The sequence below is a fragment of the Hyperolius riggenbachi genome, chromosome 9 (assembly GCF_040937935.1).
Source record: "Hyperolius riggenbachi isolate aHypRig1 chromosome 9, aHypRig1.pri, whole genome shotgun sequence".
NCBI lineage: Eukaryota > Metazoa > Chordata > Amphibia > Anura > Hyperoliidae > Hyperolius > Hyperolius riggenbachi.
This window is the reverse complement of record NC_090654.1, coordinates 57,889,611-57,911,878: the sequence shown is the minus strand read 5'-3', so window position 1 is coordinate 57,911,878 and position 22,268 is coordinate 57,889,611. Positions and strand designations below refer to the sequence as shown.

Genomic DNA, 22,268 nt, shown 5'->3' with positions numbered 1-22,268 from the left:
CATGTAAGATGTAAACACTATTACACTTAAAATATATGGCTTTGGAATACTTACAATCATTAAAAATCACAACTGCTAATTTTAAGCCATATTTCTTTGTAAACCAATATTTTAGTACTCCTTACACGAAAAATAATAATTTCAGCTTTATCCTGCGCCCTTTTTTCACAGCGCCTCTATTTCATGCATGCAGTAGGGGTCCTAATTTGAGCATTGATGGGTCTGATTTAAATTTCATAGCATTTTTTTTCAGTTTTTAGTTCCCAAAGCTTTTATCTTATAAACTCATCTTACTTATCTTATCTAAACTATGAAGCGCCAAACACACTCTGAACACACTCTAGACCAGCGTCATCCAGAACAAATGAAGACCGACTTGTCGCCCAAGTGTTGTCGGGAAAGACACCAACAAACCACAATCATCATCCATGTAGGCCGATCCATCCACTTGTTATCTGTTCATTATTATTATTTATATGGCATCAACATTTTCTGTAATGCTGTACCGAGTATAAAACACACAATAGTGGGGACCATAAATACATTTGTAGTTCAACACACAGTATAATCAGAATAACCAGAAGCATAAGCATAAAATACATCTGTAGTTCATGTGTGGTGTAAAAACATTAGTAATACTTACACATACTCACTTCAGATAAAGCTTCTCTGCATTAAGATGTGGTTTTTTTTCAGTCAGACAGAGTTTTACAACCCTAGATAATTATCATTGAGCGTTAGCTTCAGTCTAAAGGCCTGTACCCACCTTCAGTCTAAAGGCCCGCTGTTTCCACGATCTCGTGACAATGGTACAGGTGCACGATCCCGCAAACGTCGCCAAGCATCGCGTGGTGATAACGACTGTCACAGCGGATTGGATCTTTTATATCCCCGACGACTCCAGCAACAAAGTACCGTGATCGCTTTAAGTCTCGCCCACGCCTGTCGTTTAACGTTACGCATAACCACCAGCCGGAAGATGGATCAGGGAGTGCTCGTCGTCAAGGAGACGTCACTGGATCCTTCTTCTTGCATCCCGAGGTGAGGTTATGTAGCGTAAGTGCTGAATTTTGAACCCTTACTGTGAGAAAAAGGAACACAACCTGGTTCTACATAGCATTGGGACACTAGTCAGGAGGCCCGTAACATTAACAGGAGCTAGGATGTCACTTTGCGTGTGCCGCCACACTGCACATGTGAAAGTGCAAACCCCCAGGCGCAAAGTACGCAGTACAGCTACACACACACACACACACACACACACACACACACACACACACACACACACACACACACACACACAGTGGATGCCGAAACTTAGGGGTTTTATTAGTATAGATGTTTATCTTATCATGTCACATGATCATCATGTCACCTGACACATAATTCCTTTTTATAAATGCTACTACAAAGGTTTTTGCTGCATGGGCTTCCACGGCTACATTGACATCTCTATGGTTGCGGCAAAGTCAGTTTTGGATTATTAGTACTAGTTGGGGGACAATGTAGTACTGGTAATCTATAGATCTACAGGCGAGTCCTCACAGGCAGTGACAGTGTCTGTAACAAGTTTCTAGTGTTTTATTTTGCCAGAGGAATCTGTTCAGTTTACATTTTGTGTGTTCAAGAATTTTCTCCTCAGTTGTGCAGGGAGCATTACTGAGAATACAAGACAAGACACAGAACATTCACCGTATATTGCGCTTTTCTCCTGGCGGACTCAAAGCGCTTGATCTGCAGCCACTAGGGGTATGCTCTATAGCAGTTTAGCCCAAGGACTCCTTACTAAATAAGTGCTGGCTTACTGAACAGTAAGAGATTCGAACCCTGGTCTCCTGTGTCAGAGGCAGAGCCCTTAAAAGACAACTGTAACGAGAGCGATATAACAACAAAACCTGGCACATAATCTTGTCAGATTTGACAATAATGTCGGAAACACCATGCTCTATGCTTGTTCAGGGTCTATGGCTAAAAGTATGAGAGGCAGAGGATCAGCAGGATAGCCAGGCGACCGGTATTGTTTAAAAGGAAATGAATATGGCAGCCAGCCTCCATATCCCTCTTATTACAAATGTCCTTTGACCATTATCCAGGGAATAGTTTCATTTTAGTTACGTTCATTCTTCCCAGCAGATCTAGGGAGAGAACAGCTTACTTTCTAGTATATTATTCATAGGCAGTCAATTATTCTGGAAAAACGACGCTTGCAGGGGATTTCACAATGATTCCTAGATACTGCTGGCAGTCTCCAGGTGATCACTATCGTAATGAATAGATACAGAATGGCCTTAGGATCAAGCAGAAACATCATTAAATTATTCTAAATAACTAATTGGGGCTTGCATGTACAAATTTGCCAGTTAATGGTACCAGGGCCTTTTAATCAGTCTTCTGGAGTCTTTTATTTCGGTTGCCCGCATACACAGAGAGTTTTTCATTACGATTATTAGTCAAACCTGAAGCAAAAAAGTATGACGTACTGAATTGTATGTGTAGTACGGGATAATGAATAGAACATTAGTAGCAAAGAGAAGAGTCTCATATTTTTATTTTCGGCCATATAGCTTTTTTTATTTAAACATTGCATCACTCCGTCATATTTGCAGTTTAGAAACCACACGCTGTCTTTTAAGCTATAATGAAAAAAGCAATAATAATGACCTTTTGAACTTTCCTGCTGTCAAATCTTATCTCAAGCTGTCTCTCACTGTTTATTGGCTGTCTTAGTGCTTCAAAAAACAGGACTGTATTCAACCCGGTGGTGAATTTGAATCAATCACCGTAAATAATCAATGAAAAATGGATTGGGGAACCCACAGCGACGCGACCTGTCTAACAAGCGTTCCTCTATCCATCTTCCTACCTGAACACGCAAGTCACACAACAGGCATGAACGAGAGTTCAAACGATTCTGGCACTTACCGCAGGAGTCATCCAGGATCTTAAAGATCCAATCTGCCGTGACAGTCATAATCGCAGCACAAAATATCATTCGATTAATTGTGCACACACCTGTTGTGCAAAAAATTGCAGGTTCTGGAAAAATCGCTTGAAAAATTGTAACGTGGGTATGTAGCTTAACCTGTTAGCGGCAATCCACCAAATTAAAACTTGTGCTGAAACCTCTTAATGGCGCCTGTATGTTTTAATGTGTCGCTAACCCCTGCCACCGATGTGCATGCACGCCCGCCTGAGACTGGGAGATCCGTGATTGGTGAAGAGGAAGACACGTACCCCGAACCAATCACAGTGCCTGGAATGAATGGACATGAATGGACATGATCCCGATCAGGGGCCATGTCCATTCATCATAAAGGAAGAAGAAAAAGTTAATAAAATGTAAAAAAAAAGTGAACACATTTACCAGTGATTGCAGCGCCATCTAGTAACAGAAACGTAAAATTACACACACCCCATAGACTTATAATTACAAATTAATAAGATTAATCCCTTCCAAAGGCCCTCCTCCCTCCTCCCAAACCCCCCCCCCCCAAAAAAAAAAACAGTTTATAAAAAAAAATACATAAATACTTGCCTTTTTTCAGCTTTTTTTTTTAATATGTACTGTATATCATGAGGGTATATTACTGTTATTGTAGTATGTAAGGGCTTGTAATTATGGACCGGACACACAAAAAAACAAAAACTGAAAAATGACACCTATATTTCCATATAATATATTGTTGCTATACATTGTATAAATGATGTCAAGGCCGGCACTATCGGGCAAATAAAATGGGTGTGTTTTATTAATAGTAGCATTGTTTATTTTAAAACTATAGGGGATGGAATTGGAAAAATTGTGTATTTTTTCTTTTTTTTTCTTTTAAAGTGAATATAAAATAAAGTAATTACTGAAAAGAAATATCACCCACAAAATCCTCATTTGTGGTGGCAAAGAACAAGGTATAGATAATTTTGTTGTGAAAAGTAGTAATAAAGTTATTGGTGAATGAAAGGGAGGAGTGCTGACAGGTGAAAATTGCTCTGGTCTGTTCGGGTGAAAACCCCTTGGAGGTGAACTGGTTAAAGAGAACCTGAGATGAGTAAAAAGAAAAGTATTATACATAGCTGGGGCTTCCTTCAGCCCCCTTCAGGCTGACCGGTCCCTCGTCATCCTCCTTTGCTGCCTGGATCCTCAGGTAATTTTGCAAGATGGGACATACTTTGCATGCGCAGCCTGGCCGTGCACACTCCTTCTCACTGCCGTCGCTGGGAGAGTTCTGCGCCTGAGCAGTACTAGAGTACAGGTGCAGAACACGCACGACGGGAAAGCTCGCGCGGCTGGACTGCACCTGCATCAACTGGTGCCAACTTGCAAAATTGCTGGGCTGCCTAGCGGAGGATCCAATAGTGTTTTATGAAACAAATTCTGGGATACGATCCTTTGTATGGTGGAGGATCAAAAAACACAGTCCTTTTTGGGGCAATCCACCTTGCCCTTCAACACTTGTTTATACCTTTAAAAAGGACTAAATATACTATAATGCAATCTCAAATAGGCAAAAAAAGTCTCTGAAAAAACTTTATTGACACACGTACAAAAAATAGAAAAATGGTTCTTCAATATCACAGGGTCTTAAAAACACATTGGTTGGTATGAAACAACAATTGGTTGTAGCTTTGTGGGCATTTGAACTTAAAGGCAACGACACATGTTCGTTTCGGGCTTTTGTATAGACTTGTATGTGACCTTCGTCAGGCCGTAATACCCAATTCTGTGTAGCTCAATAAAGAAAAATTAAGACCAATCAGGCGAAGAGCCAAAAAATGGGGGGCATCTGAACCCACCAGACGCACTCGACCTTCCCAGAGGCTGTAATAAGAAGCTGCTATATGGAGACCCCAAGAGATTTTTTGTACGTGTGTCAATAAAGTTTTTTCAGAGACTTTTTTTGCCTATTTGAGATTGCATTATAGTATATTTAGTCCTTTTTAAAGGTATAAACTAGCGGAGGATCCAGGCAGTGGAGAAGGCCAGCGAGGAACCGATCAGAATGAAGAAAGCTGGAGGAAGCCGCAGGTATGTATGAAACTATTTTTCTACTCGTCTCAGGTACACTTTAAGGACAACTGCCTAATGTTATCTTTGGTCGCTCTTTCTGGGATGAAACCAGTTTGGTCACATTTAATTAATGCAGACATGAATTTATAAACACATTGGTGATGATTTTCACACCTAAGAAAGATAGGACTATCTGATTAGCATAGCACAGCCAATACTATCAAGGCTTCATTCATCAATTTCAAAAACAGGTCCTTCTCCAAGGCTAAATCAAATGTTTTACACATGGGGGACCATTATATCCTTCATCTTAACATGCCATTCCACTGCTATTCCATCAAGTCCTGGGGATTTATTTTCAGAAAACAGATTAATAGCTAATTTGATTTACTCGTCTGTTATGGGATCATCTAACCCCACCCTTATCTGCGGTGTTAAGTTTGGGAGGGGCACATCATGTGCGATCTCTTTCTTCATGAGACTCTTCTAGTTTAAAGGTATAATACAGCAGTGGATAATATCACCTGGAGGTATTGGCAACGGTATCTGTTTTTTCCATAATTTGATTTGCAAGTTCACAAATTCTAGGGATGGCAGTAATAGGTCTTTCTTCTCTGGCCAAATGTGTTAGTTTGCTTTTGTTTGCCATATTTGAAAGTTTGCTACTGGTATCCCGGGAATTTCTTTTGGGTGTGTCTAGGAAGAAGAAGTTTCTGATCTCTGTGAAAATTCAGCTTTATTCTGTAATGCTGGGAATACACGATGCGTTTTTGCGTTCGTTTTTGCCGTCGTTTTCGCTTTCGATCGATTCTACTCTCGATTCACTGCTCGATTCCCCTCTCGATTCCTTATCTTTTCTTATCAATTACATTCACTTGAATGAGGAGAATCGAAACGAAAGTAGAATCGACCAGATCCAACAGGTTGGAATTTATCTATCGAACCCATCTATCTAAAGTAAAAACTTAACGTGTATTCCCAGCATCTCTGTGAAAGGAGATTTGACATATTCCCTCTCTGTCTTCCTCATATAATTTTCAGCTAACTGAAAGGATTACTATCATAAAAAATGTAAAATGCATGTGTATGCATATGTATAAAATGTAAACTTGTACCAGAGAAAAATGCACTATAAATGTATCTTTTCCAACGTTGCTGTAAATTACAATAGATAGTTAACATCTGACTGATCTGACAGGATTTGGACTAGTCCATCTTCTCATGGGGAATTCTCAAGGTTTGTATTTATTTTGAAAACCACTTACTGAATGGCAGTTGCTCAGTCCAACTGCCAAAATAGTGTGCAGCAAGTAAGGAGGCTGACTGGTATCTTTGTAAAGATCCTATCCAGAGAGTGTTTTTGTTAAAAATAATGAAAACCTTGAGGTTCCTCCGTGAGGAGGTAGACTACTCCAAAACCTGTTGATTTTTATTGCCTAGGGGACAGCATCATAGGAAAAATAATTTATAGTGCATCTTAGTCTGCAATAAATCTAGGTCTTATATGTATGTATTTTACATTTAAATTTTTTCATGATAGTGGTCCTTTAAAGGGCAATATTATTTGTTGTTCTGCTCACACCTATGCCATGAAGGACCCTTTTACAGGCAGTCTTAGAAGTATCCCACACACTAAAACCCTCTGCAGATTGTGGATTCATTATCCAAAAGTCCGAGACTGACTGATTATCATCAGGAAATGAGGGTTCTCCACGGTGGAATAACTACAACCTATCCCGAGCTCCCTTCCCAACATCCACCTCCCCCAAGAGTGACACATTCTGCCCTCTGCTCGGCAAGTGTGGCCCATAATGCCCCCACACCTTCATGCATCACAACCACCATGCCCCGCCCCAGCACCCCCCCCCCCCCCCCAGGTTGCACAGTTTCTCAGCAGAGTATTATATTTACCTGCTCCAGCCCTGTGTCGGGTCTCCCTGCTGCCGTACACTCTATGCTGCATACAAGCTTTCAGCTTTCGCATCATGCTGCATGTCATGTGACATACCTTCTCTCCACCGTGTGGTCATCAGGTAGCAAGAACTATAGTTACACCACTGGTTCTCCAACCAGCAGGTTTTACATGCCAACTGTCAGTGTGATATGATCAGATATCCTATGAGTGGTGTATACCTCAGCGGTAAATATTTTTCAAAAAGGCCACCTAATGGGTATGTGGGGAGTTGTGCAAATGCTTACGGCACCTCCTGTGCCCTGGCGTCTCCCTCCATTCTCTGGTAATTGTCCAAGTTCTTTCCTTCCTGGTCGGCGCGGTTGATGCCCTCTGACCTGGACATGCTACGCTGCACATGTTCAGTATTTCCACTTGGGCGCCTTCCCCGTAAGAGTGGTTGCAAGGTGTCCAAGTGGAAATATTGCGCACACGTAGTGCAGTATGTTCAAATCGGAGGACACTGACCATGACGACAAGGAAGTGCACACCGTGGATCAGTACAGGAGGGAGATGCCGGGGCATGGAAGGTGTGTTGGCACAACTCCTCGCACAGACATTAGGCGTCCTTTTTGAAAAATATTTACTGCTAAGGTATCCTTTAACTATTTTTATTTTAGCATTGCTCCCCACACCACTACAAACGAGGTCCTCACCCTTCTGCACAGCACCATAATGCATTGACCTCACCAAATCAAATCGGCCGATGCCATGCTCAGTTTACATAGCTATTTTTGTAATGACAAGATGGTGACAAGAGAATTCGGTCAATTAAAGAGATTCTGGCAATGCTGGCAGCTTACATAAGACAACAGCACTATCACAAGTGCTGCTATCGAGAAGAATGAGGGCAGGTCCTGCTAATAGTTGCTTGTACTGGTCAGACGGCTTCCACAAGCCTTAACCTGCTCACCTGCGCTACCCCTGTCCGTAGGTGTGTACCACACTCTCCTTTCATGATCCTTCTCTTTGTCAGATACTTAGCAGCTGAGAATAGAGGGATTATTTCCTGGCTGACACCTCTCACACAGCCACTTGAAAGCAGGTAAAATGTAATTACACAGGCTATTATTATCCTCCTCCTCCTGCTGACTATAATGTGCAGCAAGTAAACAGGAAATCATTCATCAGTGCAGTGAATTCACCTGAGGAGGACAGGTGGCAATACTGGGTGGGGGTCACCAGATACTGGTGATGGTGGGAAGATGCTAATCTATGGATCGCAGACATGTAGCTGCACAATGCTGGTTAAAAGAATGTGCAGTGGTTTCATGTATGTCTTTTATTTATTATGTTTAGCTAGTATGGATATCTATATAGCTTTATCTCTCATAACTGGCTGACTGACAATTAGGCCCCGTTCCCACTTGCCTCTGGATCACGTGCGGCCAACGGGAGGGGACAGTATAATGTCCACTCTGATGGTCCGCAGTGATCAGGCTGTAGCCCGGGGCAGATGCACTCTCCCATAGGCTATATATTAGGGAACACATCCGCCTGGCCCGGGATAATCACGGACTGCACAGAAGTGCGGCCTGCTTATCGCAACGGATCCCGTGGAAAATTATCCAAAGTTATCAGTAACAACTATTTTTCTCCTTGGGCAACAATACCTGCAACCAGTATCTCCTGTAACTGTTGATCAGTCCCATACATCGGCCTGGAGTAATTTTAGCCCATTCCTAGTGATGTTGGTGGACTTCTTCTCGTGATTTATCCTCTACATATCCTTCAACAGCATTTCAATAAGACTAAAGTCAGGACTCAGGTTATTCAACCCAGATCTTTCGAGGTTACGTAATGGCAGAGCTCTCTGTCCGTGGATTTCTGTAATGTCCTCAGTGATACCTAGTAGTGTCTCACCAGATAACATTAATCAATATTTTATCAAATATTTAGAGGAGAGTTTTATTTTTAGGAAATCATATCAATGATTGCCTAAGCAATACATTTTTTGATAGAAACAGTATTTTTCTAGTATTCAACGCACCCAAAGTTAATAGGAGTTTAGTCCAAGTCAAGTCCATAATAAACCACTTCTCCCCCAATAGTTTTAATATGCAGGTTAGTATATTGACTGGTGTTTGTATTCATGTTTACATCACAATATGTGAAATGTTATCAGGGGCGTTGCTAGGATCCTAAGAGATTCGGGGCACTTTTGGGCACTCCAGCTGAAAATGGGTGTGGCCATGCACAGGATGTGGGTGTGGTCATGGGTGGGGCCACATGTACATGAACTTAACAGCAGTCTGGGTAGGCCTGCCCAGGAAAATGTTGGATGAAGCTCCCTCTCCATTAATACAAAAAAATGCAGTATATCACACAAATAGGCACCTAAACATAATTAGGCAGAGTTACCTGGCTTCTGTGCTGGCTGGTCTGGCTTTCTGCTGGGTGGGCTGGCCTGCTGCCAGGTTATCTGGCAGTTCCCACATAGCATTCCCTGACCTTCTAGTGGACCCCTTCCCATTGAGGCACCACAACTCCCAGCATGCCTCGATAGAAAAACCACAGTTTTCTGCATGCTCCCATAAAGGCATCACAGCACCCAGTATGCCCACAGAGGCATCACAGCATCCAGCATACCCCAGATTGATGCACCACAGCTCCCAGCATGCCCGCCATTGAGATACCACAGCTGACTCTGCCTAGGGAACATCAGAGGCACCCCAGAATAGATCCGGGACACGTGCCACTGCTATTTGGGGTTAGCAACGCCCCTGGGCGTAGCAATAGCCATAGCTGGGCCTTGATGTATTCAACATTAACTTTCTAGTGTTCCTCCTCCCTCTTACTTTGTCTCAGTGCCCATGGAATATATGCAGTGAAGAAAGCATAAGAATGTAAATTGCCCACTTAACAGATATCGATAGGGTAGGGCAAGGTGGCATTGCTCAATAGTGCCTATATCTAATGGACCCATGAAAGTTTTGCTATGGGGCCCCATAATCTCCAGCTACGCCACTAAGTGTTATACTTATATAAGGGGAGGGGGCCTCAGAGAACACTTGTGGCATATTAGATCTATGTAAGAAAAGGTATACCTGTACAAACAGACACCGAGACTTGAAACCTGGCCAGAAATGTCAATAATAGGGAGTGCAGCATGTAATGAAGGCCTGGGGTCATTTAAGTATAAAAGCACGTCATTCGCCTTTAGTAAATTTGTTTACACTTGGTCCAATAACCTCAGGTCTCTAACAGAGGAAGAGTTGCAAAGCTAAACTGTTCAACCACCAATGCAAAAGCTCAGAAGAAAAGACACATCACTGTCTTGTTTCCCTCTGCAGGTAAAGCAAACCTGAACTGAAAAATAAAAGTCAAAATACACACATCATACTTACCTCCCATGTAGTCTACTCATCAATCTCTTTCTCCTCTACTGCATCCTGTTTATCCTCTGTGATTGATGGAATTCTCGGTCCGCCATTTTTAAAAATGGCAATGACTTCGTAACAGCTTCTGAGTCAGCAGAAGAACTGATATAATGGAAAAGGGTCCTAATGCTTTTAGATTCTGGAGAGCCAAGTATGACTAGATCGAGTCGGAACTGGAAGGAATCGTCATATGAAGAATATGGTGAGCTTCTGAGAGGAACTGGTGGTGAGGTAAGTATCTAATATTCATTTTCAGGTACAGCATGTGTTTATTTTTAATAATTTTACTCAGTTCAGCTACCCTTTAAAGGGAAGCAAAGTCATAGTGCTAGTTTTTCCCCTAGCTTTCAATGCTTCATATACTAATTGTACCTACCTACAAAACGTTTCCAAAGTGGCACTTAGCATTTCCCATAAATAATTTCTCTGCAGTTAATGATTCATCCATTCTAGTTGTCAAGTCCTTGTGAATGGCTGTTATATTGGTCAATAGGCATCTCATTATGATGTCCATGTCCTTGCTTGGAATGGATATTGGATTGTTCTGAAAGAACCAGGTAAACAGTGAGTTACCAGTAGCATGTGTGGCAATTAGTGATGGTCATGTCTAGGAGAACTCAGGAAGAAGCAGGTGATTTGTTTGATCAGCTGATAGATTTGCAAAGCTCTGATTTGCTGTGATCACATCCTGCTTTAGCACATGATCATGACTAGCAAATAAGAGACTTACATATCTATCACCTGACCAAACTGATCACATGCTTCTCCATGAGTTCTCCTAGACATGACCATCACTAGCCGGGTCATGACCTCCTAGCATGCTTTCGCGGCAAAATGTCTGTGAAGCTAAACTCCTGAGCTCAGTGCCACAGGTCAGAACAATCCCTACCTGGTGAGTGAGTCATCCTATCCATGTTAGGTTGTGCTGCCAGGTTGAAGTCACCCACAATTAAGATTCTGCTAGCTGGAAGGTGTGTCACCTGTGACATAATAGCACATAGTATATCAGTGTTTTGCGATTGGGGGACGATATAAAGGAAGGTTAATGTAATCCAGCTAATGGATTGAGCATGTACGATGACAGACCTTCCTTCCAGGTCTAGTTTAAAATGATGTAACTTAGATGGAACGGATTCGTGAATTAATATGTTTACACCTCCATCATATGAGGAAAATGTTGAGTGATAGGGTTGTCCCACCCAGGGTTTTTTAAGGGCACGTATCTCGTACACCACAGCAAATGTGCTTCTTGATATATACAAACCCCACCACGCCTCCAAAACACGGATACACACACACTGTGTCCTCAGCTATCTAATAAAAGATTCCATGTAGACAGTGCTGCTTGATAACCTTAACCACTAACACTTGGCAAGCTGTGTCATTGGGACTGTAGCACAGCTTTTAGAATAAGAAAAAACTTGAGAAACTGGTTCCCCTTTATAGACATGCTGCCTAGCCGCTCTCTCAGTAGAACTGAGGGCACACGCTTAGTTACCTTACCAATTTCCTCCCCACCCTTCCAGCTCTCTCTAAAAAGATGTTATCCACCCTTTCCTTTCTCCCTTAGTGGGTGTTCATCTTTCCGTCTATGTGATGTGTATCCGACCATGAATGTTTAGTATGGTGTTCCAATTCACCGATCTAAGTGCCTATGATCAATGACCACCGGCATCAATGAGATGCAGTGGTCATTGATAAAATTAAAGTAAACACATACACATATTGTTTCCTGTTAGCGTAATAACAGTATGCACAGAAAGATAAAGTGGTGGGATATTTAGTGGCCAAACTGTAAAATTACACGTACATACACTTCAATAAAAAATAGATAAAACACCTTATTAATAAACCGTTTTATACAATTTTTTTAAAATCAGAATCAGAATCAGAAATCTTTATTTCGCCAAGTACAACGGGGGTTGTACCCGGAATTATTTTTGGCACATACAGGGTCGGTGATGGTACAGTTAATACAATAAAATACAGCAAGATATACATAAAGCGTAGGCATATAGACAAGCATAGCGAAGAAGGACCAGAGGGGGCATACCAGTGCTATGTTGAGGGAGCAGCCACAGCGCTCAAACCTCTGCAGCGATTTGGATGCCCCGCAGCAGCCCCTGAAAAAAGGATAGTGCAGAGAAGAAAGAAAGAGAGAGAGCAGGATAGTGTAGGAGAACAAGAGAAGGAAGGAAGGAAGGAGAACAGGAGAAATAAGAGAGAGACAGTCAGAGAATCCCCTGTGGCTGCAGTGGTGGTTCGCTGGCTGGCTGGCAGCTCGGATAACTGCCCTGGCTGGAAGGAGTTAGCCTCCATGCTTGCGGCCGAGTCTGTTGAGGTTGGACCAGTGTGGTTGGTCTTGTAGGCCCTAAGAGACCCCCAGCAGCTTCAGACGAAGGTGAGCGTCCCAGGTAAAAAGAGGAGCAGGCACTCCTGAATGAAGGCAGCGGTGCAATGACCCACGTGCAGCCCCTGTGCTGTAGAGGGAGGCAGCTGCAACAGGGATAGAAACAGTTCCTGGGCCTGCAGTCGCAACCACATGGGTGGTCCCAGTTGTTGCGCCGGTGATGGAGGTGCGGAGGGCAGGGTCTGCTTCCCGTATGGCGGCCATTTAAAAAAACTACATAGATAGTTACCTTAACCACTTCACTACTGAGGGTTTTTTCCCCTTCTGTACTAGAGCAATTATCACCTTTCAGTGCTCCTTCCATTAATTCGCCTATAACTTTATTATTACTTATCACAATAAACAATCTATATCTTGTTTTTTTTCGCCACCAATTAGGGTTTCTTTGTGTGCTGCATTTTCTTAAGAATTATTTTATTCTAAATGCATTTTAACAGGAAAAATAAGAAAAAAAATTCGGCCATTATATTTTTAAAATAAAATATGCTACCATAATTAAAACCCACACATTTTATTTGCCCATTTTCCTGATTATTAAACATTTTTAAAATATTTCCCTAGTACAATGTATGGCGCCAATATTTTATTTGGAAATAAAGGTGCATATTTTTCAATTTTGCGTCCATCACTAATTAGAATCCCATTATTTCATAAATAACATTAATATACCCTTTTGACATACATATTAAAAAAGTTCAGTCCCTAAGGTAACTATTTATGTATTTTTTTTTATTTGTCATTTTTTTGTATTATATGCCTATAATTTATTTAGGTAACTCTGAGAGAGGGAAGGAGTTCATTTTAAATGTAAATGTGGGTCTTTTTATTAAAATAAATGTATGTATGTGTAATTTTACGCCAATTATTTCCTATTAGCATACTATAAGTACGTAAACAGGAAGTAATGCGTGGACATGTTACTTCGTTCTGTGACAATGATCACGGCATCTCATTGATGCCGGCGATCATTGACACTGGGACTTAGATTCATGAATGGGAAATGCATTCCCATTCATCTCTCCTCTAATGGGTGGCAGTCAGTATGGCAGCGGGAGCGAGCGGGGGAGCAAGCGGCGTCGATCCACAACCATTAACGATTATCTACATGGCTGAAGTCCTGCCCGATGTAGATATACTGTAGTAAACCACGGAAGTGGTTAAAGACTCAACTTTTTTAATATGTATGTCATGAGGGTATATTACTGTTATTTTTGCAATTATGGGCTTGTAATTAGTGACGGATGCTTTAAAAAAAACCTCACACACAAAAAACAGATGGAAACTGGTTGAGGTGTCAGGGAACGTCCCGGAAGGAGGAATATAAACAAGAAAAAGGATTGAGTGCCTGGAAACATACCAATCCCTAACCATAGCCTGGCTTATATGACTAAGTGTGTGCCAGCCTATGCCCTTGTTTTTTTATGGTCTCCATTAATTTTAACTTGTCCATAGAATTTTTGTTCACCAAGAATGATTTGCAAGGTCTTCTCCCTCAAGTTATCTTGTTTTTCCCAGCACTCTGCTGTAGTATGGTATACTGACTACTTCTTTCTTAGTTTCAGGGCCTTAATTAAGTTAACAAGTGAGTAAGGAGTCTATACAGTAACAATGCTTGAAATTCTTCTGAATCTCTGCAAGCCAGCAATCTGGGCCATGTCACTATAAAAGCCTCTAGGTTGTCATTATCTAATAACAAGAATTCCTCCAGGCACATGATCTCATTCACTGCATCAGCCAAAGTCCTAAATGAAGGGGAGGAAAAGGTCTCCATAGCCTCACAATGGTCATTCCGGCCGATGAAAGATGGTTCCTGAGAAAGCCTGCTATGGTTTTGGAAATTGAACCTGGGATCATAGTTAGAAGAGTTATCTTAAGAAAAACTAGAAACTCAGAAATACATATCTGTTCATAGGCATTGAATACTGTGTTCCACTTCCAACTTACTTTGTTCAGAGGAAAAACCCACCATATTTGAGAATGAGATTTTGGGGCAGTGCCAGCATGTATCTAAAGTATTTGGAGACATTTAATGAACAGTCACTAGGCATCTATGCCATTAGGACAATAATTTGTAGTTCCAATCTTGTAAATGATGTGAGATTATGTGTCAGTGTGTGTCATTCATTGCGGAAACCAGTGTTGACAATAATTTATCACTCATCGGGGTGTTGCAAAAGATAAAGCAACCTTGGCAGCTGAACAGCAAGGACCCAGTTTGTCCTTGTACCCTGCAAGAGAAGTACCAGTACTTCCATTCAGGAGACATATCTTCTGAAGAGTCTGCATCTGAGCACCTGTGAGAGGAGGAATGGTTGCAACTATACATTTTTTAAGAACACGTGTGGTATGCAATGTACATTTTATGTGACTGTTCTTTGTTGTATCCACTCATATTCATGGATAAGGGTAGCTACTGTTGTTCAAGTACAGTATGTCTAAAGATTGAACCCTCTCCAAAATTGTGCTTTTGAGCTCGATAAGTAATATATGCCTTTGTTCAAGTGAACTTAAAGGTGTGAAGAAAACAGTGCTGCCCTCCAATGCTCAAGCCATTCAAGGAAAAATCTTCATAATAATTCCCTGTTGTTCCCAGCTAAAGGACAATGACCTCACCACAACAAACACATAGCAGCGTACGCTATAAAAACATTCCAGTATCACTCAATAAGCACCTAACTATAATCACTAAAACCACTGTACCATTACCTTCCAAAACATCTTACTATAACAAGCCACTTACCAGTCAGAAAACAATCTATCACCAACCTAATATACCATACCATTTACCAAATAATGTCCTACTATTCACATAAGCACTTTCTCAGGGCATACTGCCCTTGTACCCATCACAACACCATACCACTTCCAAGAAGTGTAAACTATAGTATATAAAATACAATACAATAACATTTGTAAAGTGCTTTTCTCCAATAGGACTTGGTGTGTCTCAGATCAATACATAGTTGCAGGGTGGACTGACTAAACACATGGCTTTTCGGACTTAAATGTTTCCAGGGATAGAGATGTCCCGATTGGGTGTGGCAGGGAGATCCAGAGTGTAGGGATAGCATAACAGAAGACTCAGTCTCTAAAGGTTTTAAGATGGACAGAGGACAGTTGCCACAAATCCTTCAGGTATCCATGGCCCAAATTGTGCAAAGATCTGAATGTCGATAAGCCACAAAAGACTACATGCAAGTAGTATGGCTTGGAAGTGGCTTATCTGCAACAATTTTTTGAAGGATTATCCAAAATAGTGAATAAAAGCTCTTCTCATAGGAATCCTGTAGTATGAACTTGCAGTGATATCATTCTTACAAGTTGATTTATTTTTCTTTTACAGAATGTTCTCCTGGAACTGTGAATGTAGAGAAGAGCGTCACAGCCGTCCTGGGACTAGATGTCACACTCACGTGTTACTATGAAGCTGAAGAAGGAGAAAAGGTGTCCCAGGTTCTCTGGTTGAAAGTTCTGAATGGAAAAAACAATGAGATTGCCAACCTGAATGCAGAGTTTGGGTCTCATATTTACCCAGAATATGAGGGAAGGGTGAAGAAAAAAAATCCTTTACAGTCTGAAGATGGAACAATAATCCTGAAAAATCCGGTACAAGCTGATGAGGGGACCTATCAGTGTCGAGTGATCACCTTTCCATCAGGAACCTTTGAAGCGGATATGATGCTCAAAGTTCTTGGTAAGAGTTACCACACGACCACCGCAATCAGATTTATTCAATAATAGGAAACAGTAACAGTAAGTGCCATCTAAACCACCGACTTGAGCTTTATGATTTGGGTTGAGTCATACCTGTGCATAAGAAATGTGCAACACAGTCATAGATATTGCTATAGCCCCTAAACATGGGGGGATCCTTGGGGGACCTTTCCAATTGGTTGTAACTTATGAAACATCTGGCCAATGTATCATGCACGTGTTACATTTTTCCCCAATAATGAAAGAAAAAAATTGAAAACTAAAAGTGCTTGGGTCTATAAATAAAGAAATTATCTGTCCAACACCATTCAATTTTCAGATTTTTTTTCCACCACTCCCAGTTGAATGGGACATTTCTCAATACAAAAAACAAAACAAAAAAAAACGTTCAATTCTTCTGTGCAACATTGCATAGTGCATGACCAGCTTTATATGTTTGCATTCTTCCTGGCCCTGGATGGGTTAATACAAAAAAATTCTAAAAATTAGTTGTTTGCTATGTAGATTTGAGATTTAATGGTATTTCTTGTTCTTGCAGTACCGCCTCTACCCACCCTGAATCCTGGGCCTCCACTTGTGGAAGGAGAAGGTCAGACATTAGCTGCCTCATGTACGGCGGAGGGAAATCCAGTCCCCAGCCTGATCTGGGAGACACAAGTGATGGGGACAAACAAGTCTCGCACCTTTCATCATTCCCGATCGGCCTCTGTGACTGGAGAGTTTTATGTTCTACCAGCACGGAGTATGAACGGGAAGCCTCTAACATGTGTGATATCGCACCCCGGCTTCCGTGAGGAGAAGAGGATCACCCATATGCTCTCAGTAAAGTGTAAGTAGATGCCATCTTGCTGCTAGACTCTACGTAGTCTGAACTGTGTTGCTCCACAGTCATCTTCAACCTAAAAGGTAATCAATAGCAGGTGCAGAATGGAAACTGGTACTAGACTGGTGAAGTTAAGTGGATGCAGACAATGATAAGGAAATGTTACTCAGGCCTCTTTTTCAAGATCAGCTGAAGGTGGTGAATTGGCCTCCTGTTGGCTGCTCTTATTCACCATACGAGTGCTTGCTAGTGCTCAGCATGGTTGGTAAACAGGTGCCCCCTCTCTAATAACGTTGCATCGGAGCACGGCTGGTGGCTGTCCTCTGATGGGTAACGGCACCCCATGTAAAACGTTAGATGCTACCAAATGCTGCCATTTGGCTGTATGGAAGGCTCTTGTGGCCGGCAGATGGAAGGCTAGCCTGCCCAAGAAGCGTGCAGTTCAGCAACCCATGGAAAAGAGGCCTCAAGGTGGCTACAAGAAATGATCTAAGTGAATACTTAGTCTGAAGCAATCTATTAAATACAATGGGGGTAAGAGGTGCCCAAGGATGTATAAAACTGAGTTAAAAACAAATAAAAAGGAGGAGGTGGCTTACCTCAAAAACAATAATCTCATATGATAATGGCATTTATTAGCATAATAAATTTCATTATCATATGAGATTGGCGTTTTTAAGATAAGCCACCTCCTTTTTTCTTTTTCTTTGTGTTTAACTCAGTTTTGAGCCAATCTCTTACACCCATTGTGCTTACTTACACCTCCCACCTTGTCTGTTGGAGGGGTACAAGTTGGCCTCTCACATTGTTATACACAGTGGAGGTCACCAATCTTTTTTTCTTCAAGAGAGCGACTGCATCCAGTCTAGGCTAGAGTAGAGTCGGGTTATACATCTCTACCCGCCTCAAGTGGTCGGTTGCCTCCCATGCAACCCACCTTTGTGAGAAAATTCTTGTCTTATTTTAAACATCAATTTGTATGACATATTGCGCTATTTGGACTCCTGTTGTCTCTGTGCTTCTTTTTTAAGGTGTCAAGACACTGAAATACACCCATAAACTGTATTAGATACATCAAACTGACTCAAATGACGCAACAGAAATTTCAACACAAAATCAGTCATTTAATTTAAAGAACTTATATTAAAAAATAAATCAAGTTTCTGGGAGCTGATGGATTTGTTAAGCTTTTCATTCAATGTTTGATCTGCTCTATTTAAGAGATCATTTAAGCTAGGCATACATGAATCAATTTTTCTGGCCAATTCAAAGACTTCGATCAAATCTGCAAGACATCGATTGCCCCAGGTGTAACCAGTCGATTCACTATTGATTGGATTTGTCAACGTTATTGATCAGCAGTGGGATTGAATGTGTTGGTAAACAAGGGGGAGGGGGGTTGTTGGGGGTGGTATTGATGGCTAAATAGCATTTAATTACATTGGGGTTGATTTATCAAGATGGGCTGCTTTAGCAGCGCAGCTTAATAACAAGAGCACGAGCCCAGCACATGCTATGCTGCTGCGGTAGTGCAGCTAGTGTGCACTGGTAACTTGCGCACGCTTCTTCTAACTAATGGCCGCTCCCCTGAACCTGCCCTGAGCCCCAGTGGGTCCAGTAGCTTTAATTGACACGAATTCCGCACTTTGATTGGCCCAATAGCCTGGGCCAATCAAATCACTGGAATGACATCTATTAATGCCACTGGACCCGCCGGGGCTCAGGGTGGGTTCAGCGGAGCGTTAGTTAGAAGAAGTGTGCGTAAGTACCGCAGCATAGCATGGGCTGGGCTCGCGCTCTTCTCATTAAGCTGTGCTGCTCATGAATCAACCCCATTAAAGAGACTAAATCTCGCTTCAGAGCTCATAGTTAGCAGGGGCATGTGTGCCCCTGCTAAAACGCCGCTATCCCACGGCTAAACGGGGGTCTCTTCACCCCCAAACCCACCCCCGCAAAACTTGGTCGTAAACTTGGTCGTAAATTTTCTCTTCTTCTCTCTAACAGCTGCAGCCCTGCCTCTAGTCGCGTCTATCAGACGCGCATCGCCGCCTCTCCCCCGCCCCTCTCAGTGAAGGAAGACTGAGAGGGGCGGGGGAGAGGCGGAGGTACGCGTCTGATAGACGCGCATGAGGCAGGGCTGCGGCGTTTAGCCCTGCCCCAATGCGGAAGCGCTCCCCGGCAGCACGGAGGGGATTTGGGGGTGAAGGGACCCCCGTTAGGCCGCGGGATAGCGGCGTTTTAGCAGGGGCACACATGCTTCTGCTATCTATGAGGTCTGAAGCGAGATTTATTCTCGCTTCAGACTCTCTTTAAGCAGTACAGCACCTGCAGTTCAATCAATGCCTGACAATCACAGCTAACATTTATGTAGTGTGCAGTGTGGTGTAGGAATCATCCACTATTCAGTTGATCTCTGATCAGGGAGGGTTTGATCGGCATGGCATATAAAGCTGCAATCTGCTTGTGTATGCCTAGCATTAGTCTGATTGTTCAGTTAGATTTAGGGCCGGATTTCTGGAAAAGCCACAAAGGCTCGGGCTTTGGGCGGTTGCAGCCTATATGATAGAAAAGGGTGCAAATGGAGAGCAACACATGAAAAAGGGAAGCTGATGCCCAAGTACATGAAAGGGAGGGGCTGCAGTACATGGATGTTACACACGGCAGAGGGGGCTACATATGGAATGGGAGGGGCACCGCTGCACATGGAGGAGGAGCTTCAACATACTTGGCTTAGGGGCAGAAAAAGCAAAATCTGGTCTTGCTTACATTGTCCCATGTGTCCCTGCCTTGTATTCTGATCAGTACTTTGGCCCTCCACAGATATTGCAGAGGCGACTATACAAGGCCACGAAGGCTGGTTTGTGGGCAAAGAAGGTGCTGAGCTTCAGTGTGTTTGCGAAGGGAACCCAATGCCAACGTACAAGTGGAGCAGGTAACATACATACCAATATGACATTGTTTCGCATATGTACATGACTAGTGTGTTACTCATACATTTGCTATGTAAAGTGAACTCTATGACTTATGTGATTGTGTAAAGTTGAACAACTCATAATGCATGGAATCCAGTGGTGTAGCAATAGGGGATGTGGAGGCTGCAACCGCACTGGGGCCCCTGGGATGGAGAGGCCCAGCAGGGGCCCTCCTTCAGCCACCGCATTCAATCTTCAGAGGCGCTATAGTGTTAAAGGATTACTTAGGTGGAAAACAAAAGGCAATTTAACTTACCCAGGGCTTCTTGCAGCCCCCCGCAGTCATCCTGTGCCCGCGCCATCCTTCTGTGACCCTTCAGCCAGCAGCAGTGACCCCCTCAAAGCGGGGCAGTCATGGACATTTGCAGGCTAGTGCTCATGCGCACCATCGAGCTGCGCACTAATTGCATTCCCATTGCCGGGGTGTTCTGCACATGCCCGGTAGCAATTTTCCCATACTGCGCATGTGCGGGGCCGTGATGAGGAGGCACGGGGCCGGTCAGCTTTGAGGGGGTCGCCGCTTCATATCACTCTCTCAGCTTCCTTTTAAGCTTTAAATACGTACTGGCAATGAATGCCGGTAAAGGGAAACTCAGGGTGCAGATGCAGACATGGCGGTTCAATCCACCCTAGTTGTTTGATGGTTCGTGCTTTTAGCAGCCGCTACATGAAACATCTTTTGGTAATCTCACAGGAGCTCCCTATGGGGATTTACCGTGCAGAACGGACACATTCTACTGCCGCACTAACACTGGGAAACAACAACGATAGAGCATCCATTCCCTTCCAACGGATGCATTTTTTCATAGCAAACATGAAGCTATCACAAAGGCTGTAAAATGGAATTATTATGAAAATTGTCGAATATGAGGGGGTCAATATGGTAGGAAATAGATTATTATTGTATTGTATTTATAAAGCACCAACATATTACGCAGCGCTGAGCAATAGATAAAGAGGGAGATAGACAACAAGGTACAAGATGTAACAAGATGTAAGATCACGCATTGGTGTTTAAGTCTTTAGAGACCACATAATTCTAGTCCAAGTCAGTCTGCAGGAATGGCACCCAATGAAAGGGTTGCATGATCAAGTTGAATACACTCCGGAAGGACCCTGCCAGAGGCTTACTATTTAAAGCAGGGGTGTCAAACTCAAATACAAAGTGGGTCAATATTTTACACTGGGACCTAGTCGCAGGAAAACCTCAATGTCTACTGGCCACCTTCCTCCTTTATAAAGTTTCCTGATGTCTAATGCCCTCCCTCCAACCCCTATACAGTTCCCTGGTGTCTAGTGGTCCTCCCTCCTCTATATAGTTTCCTGGTGTCTAGAGTCCCCTGCTCTCCCTTATACAGTTCCTTCGTGTTTAGTGCTTTCCCCCTACCTCCCCCATATGGCTTCCCTGGTGTTCTAGGGCTTCACCTCCAATTTAGCTTCCCTGGTGGTCTAGAGTGGGCCAAACATAAGGCAAAGTGGGGAAACCACTTGCTGGCCGAATTTAATGGCTCTGAGGGCCAGATTTGGCCTGCAGGCCGGAGTTTGACATGCATGATCTAAAGGGAGGGGAGGGGACACACTAGGTACGGATTGCATAATAGGTGCTCAGCAGAGCGATTTATGGCATTGATACAAGGGGCCAGGTGATTTTGAAGAGGTGCGTTTTGAGGGCTTGAAGGTGTAGAATAATGGGGCAAGTCTAATGGGTGGTGGAAGGGAGTTTCAGAGAGTGGGGGCAGCTCTTGAAAAGTCTTGCAGTTTTGCATAGGAGTGGGAAATGCGCAGGGTGGTCAGGCACAGGTCATTGGAGGGGACGGACAGGTTTATGTCTGTGGACTAGTTCAGAGATGTAGGTTAAGCAGGTCTTTTTTACAGATTTGTAGGCCAGGCACAGAATTTTGAAGAGACTTCAGTTTTTGTCAAAGTAAGAGGAAATAACACTGTATAAAACGTACACTTTGATTCTCACAGCAAAGGGCTGAACCCACTGATATAAAATTGAGATGAAAGTGA

The 22,268-nt window shown here is 42.8% G+C and overlaps 2 protein-coding genes across 2 annotated transcripts in view; one reads left to right on the top strand and one right to left on the bottom strand.

The window, feature by feature from the left end:
• Positions 1-22,268, bottom strand: part of GGA1 (golgi associated, gamma adaptin ear containing, ARF binding protein 1) — a 468,858-nt gene that overhangs the window by 327,418 nt on the left and 119,172 nt on the right. The window lies entirely within an intron of this gene.
• Positions 1-22,268, top strand: part of NECTIN4 (nectin cell adhesion molecule 4) — a 106,337-nt gene that overhangs the window by 52,689 nt on the left and 31,380 nt on the right. Inside the window, exons 2-4 of the mRNA XM_068252847.1 lie at positions 16,090-16,440; positions 16,999-17,289; positions 20,104-20,215. Coding sequence (XP_068108948.1) covers positions 16,090-16,440; positions 16,999-17,289; positions 20,104-20,215 — 754 coding nt within the window. The remainder of the gene's footprint in view (positions 1-16,089; positions 16,441-16,998; positions 17,290-20,103; positions 20,216-22,268) is intronic.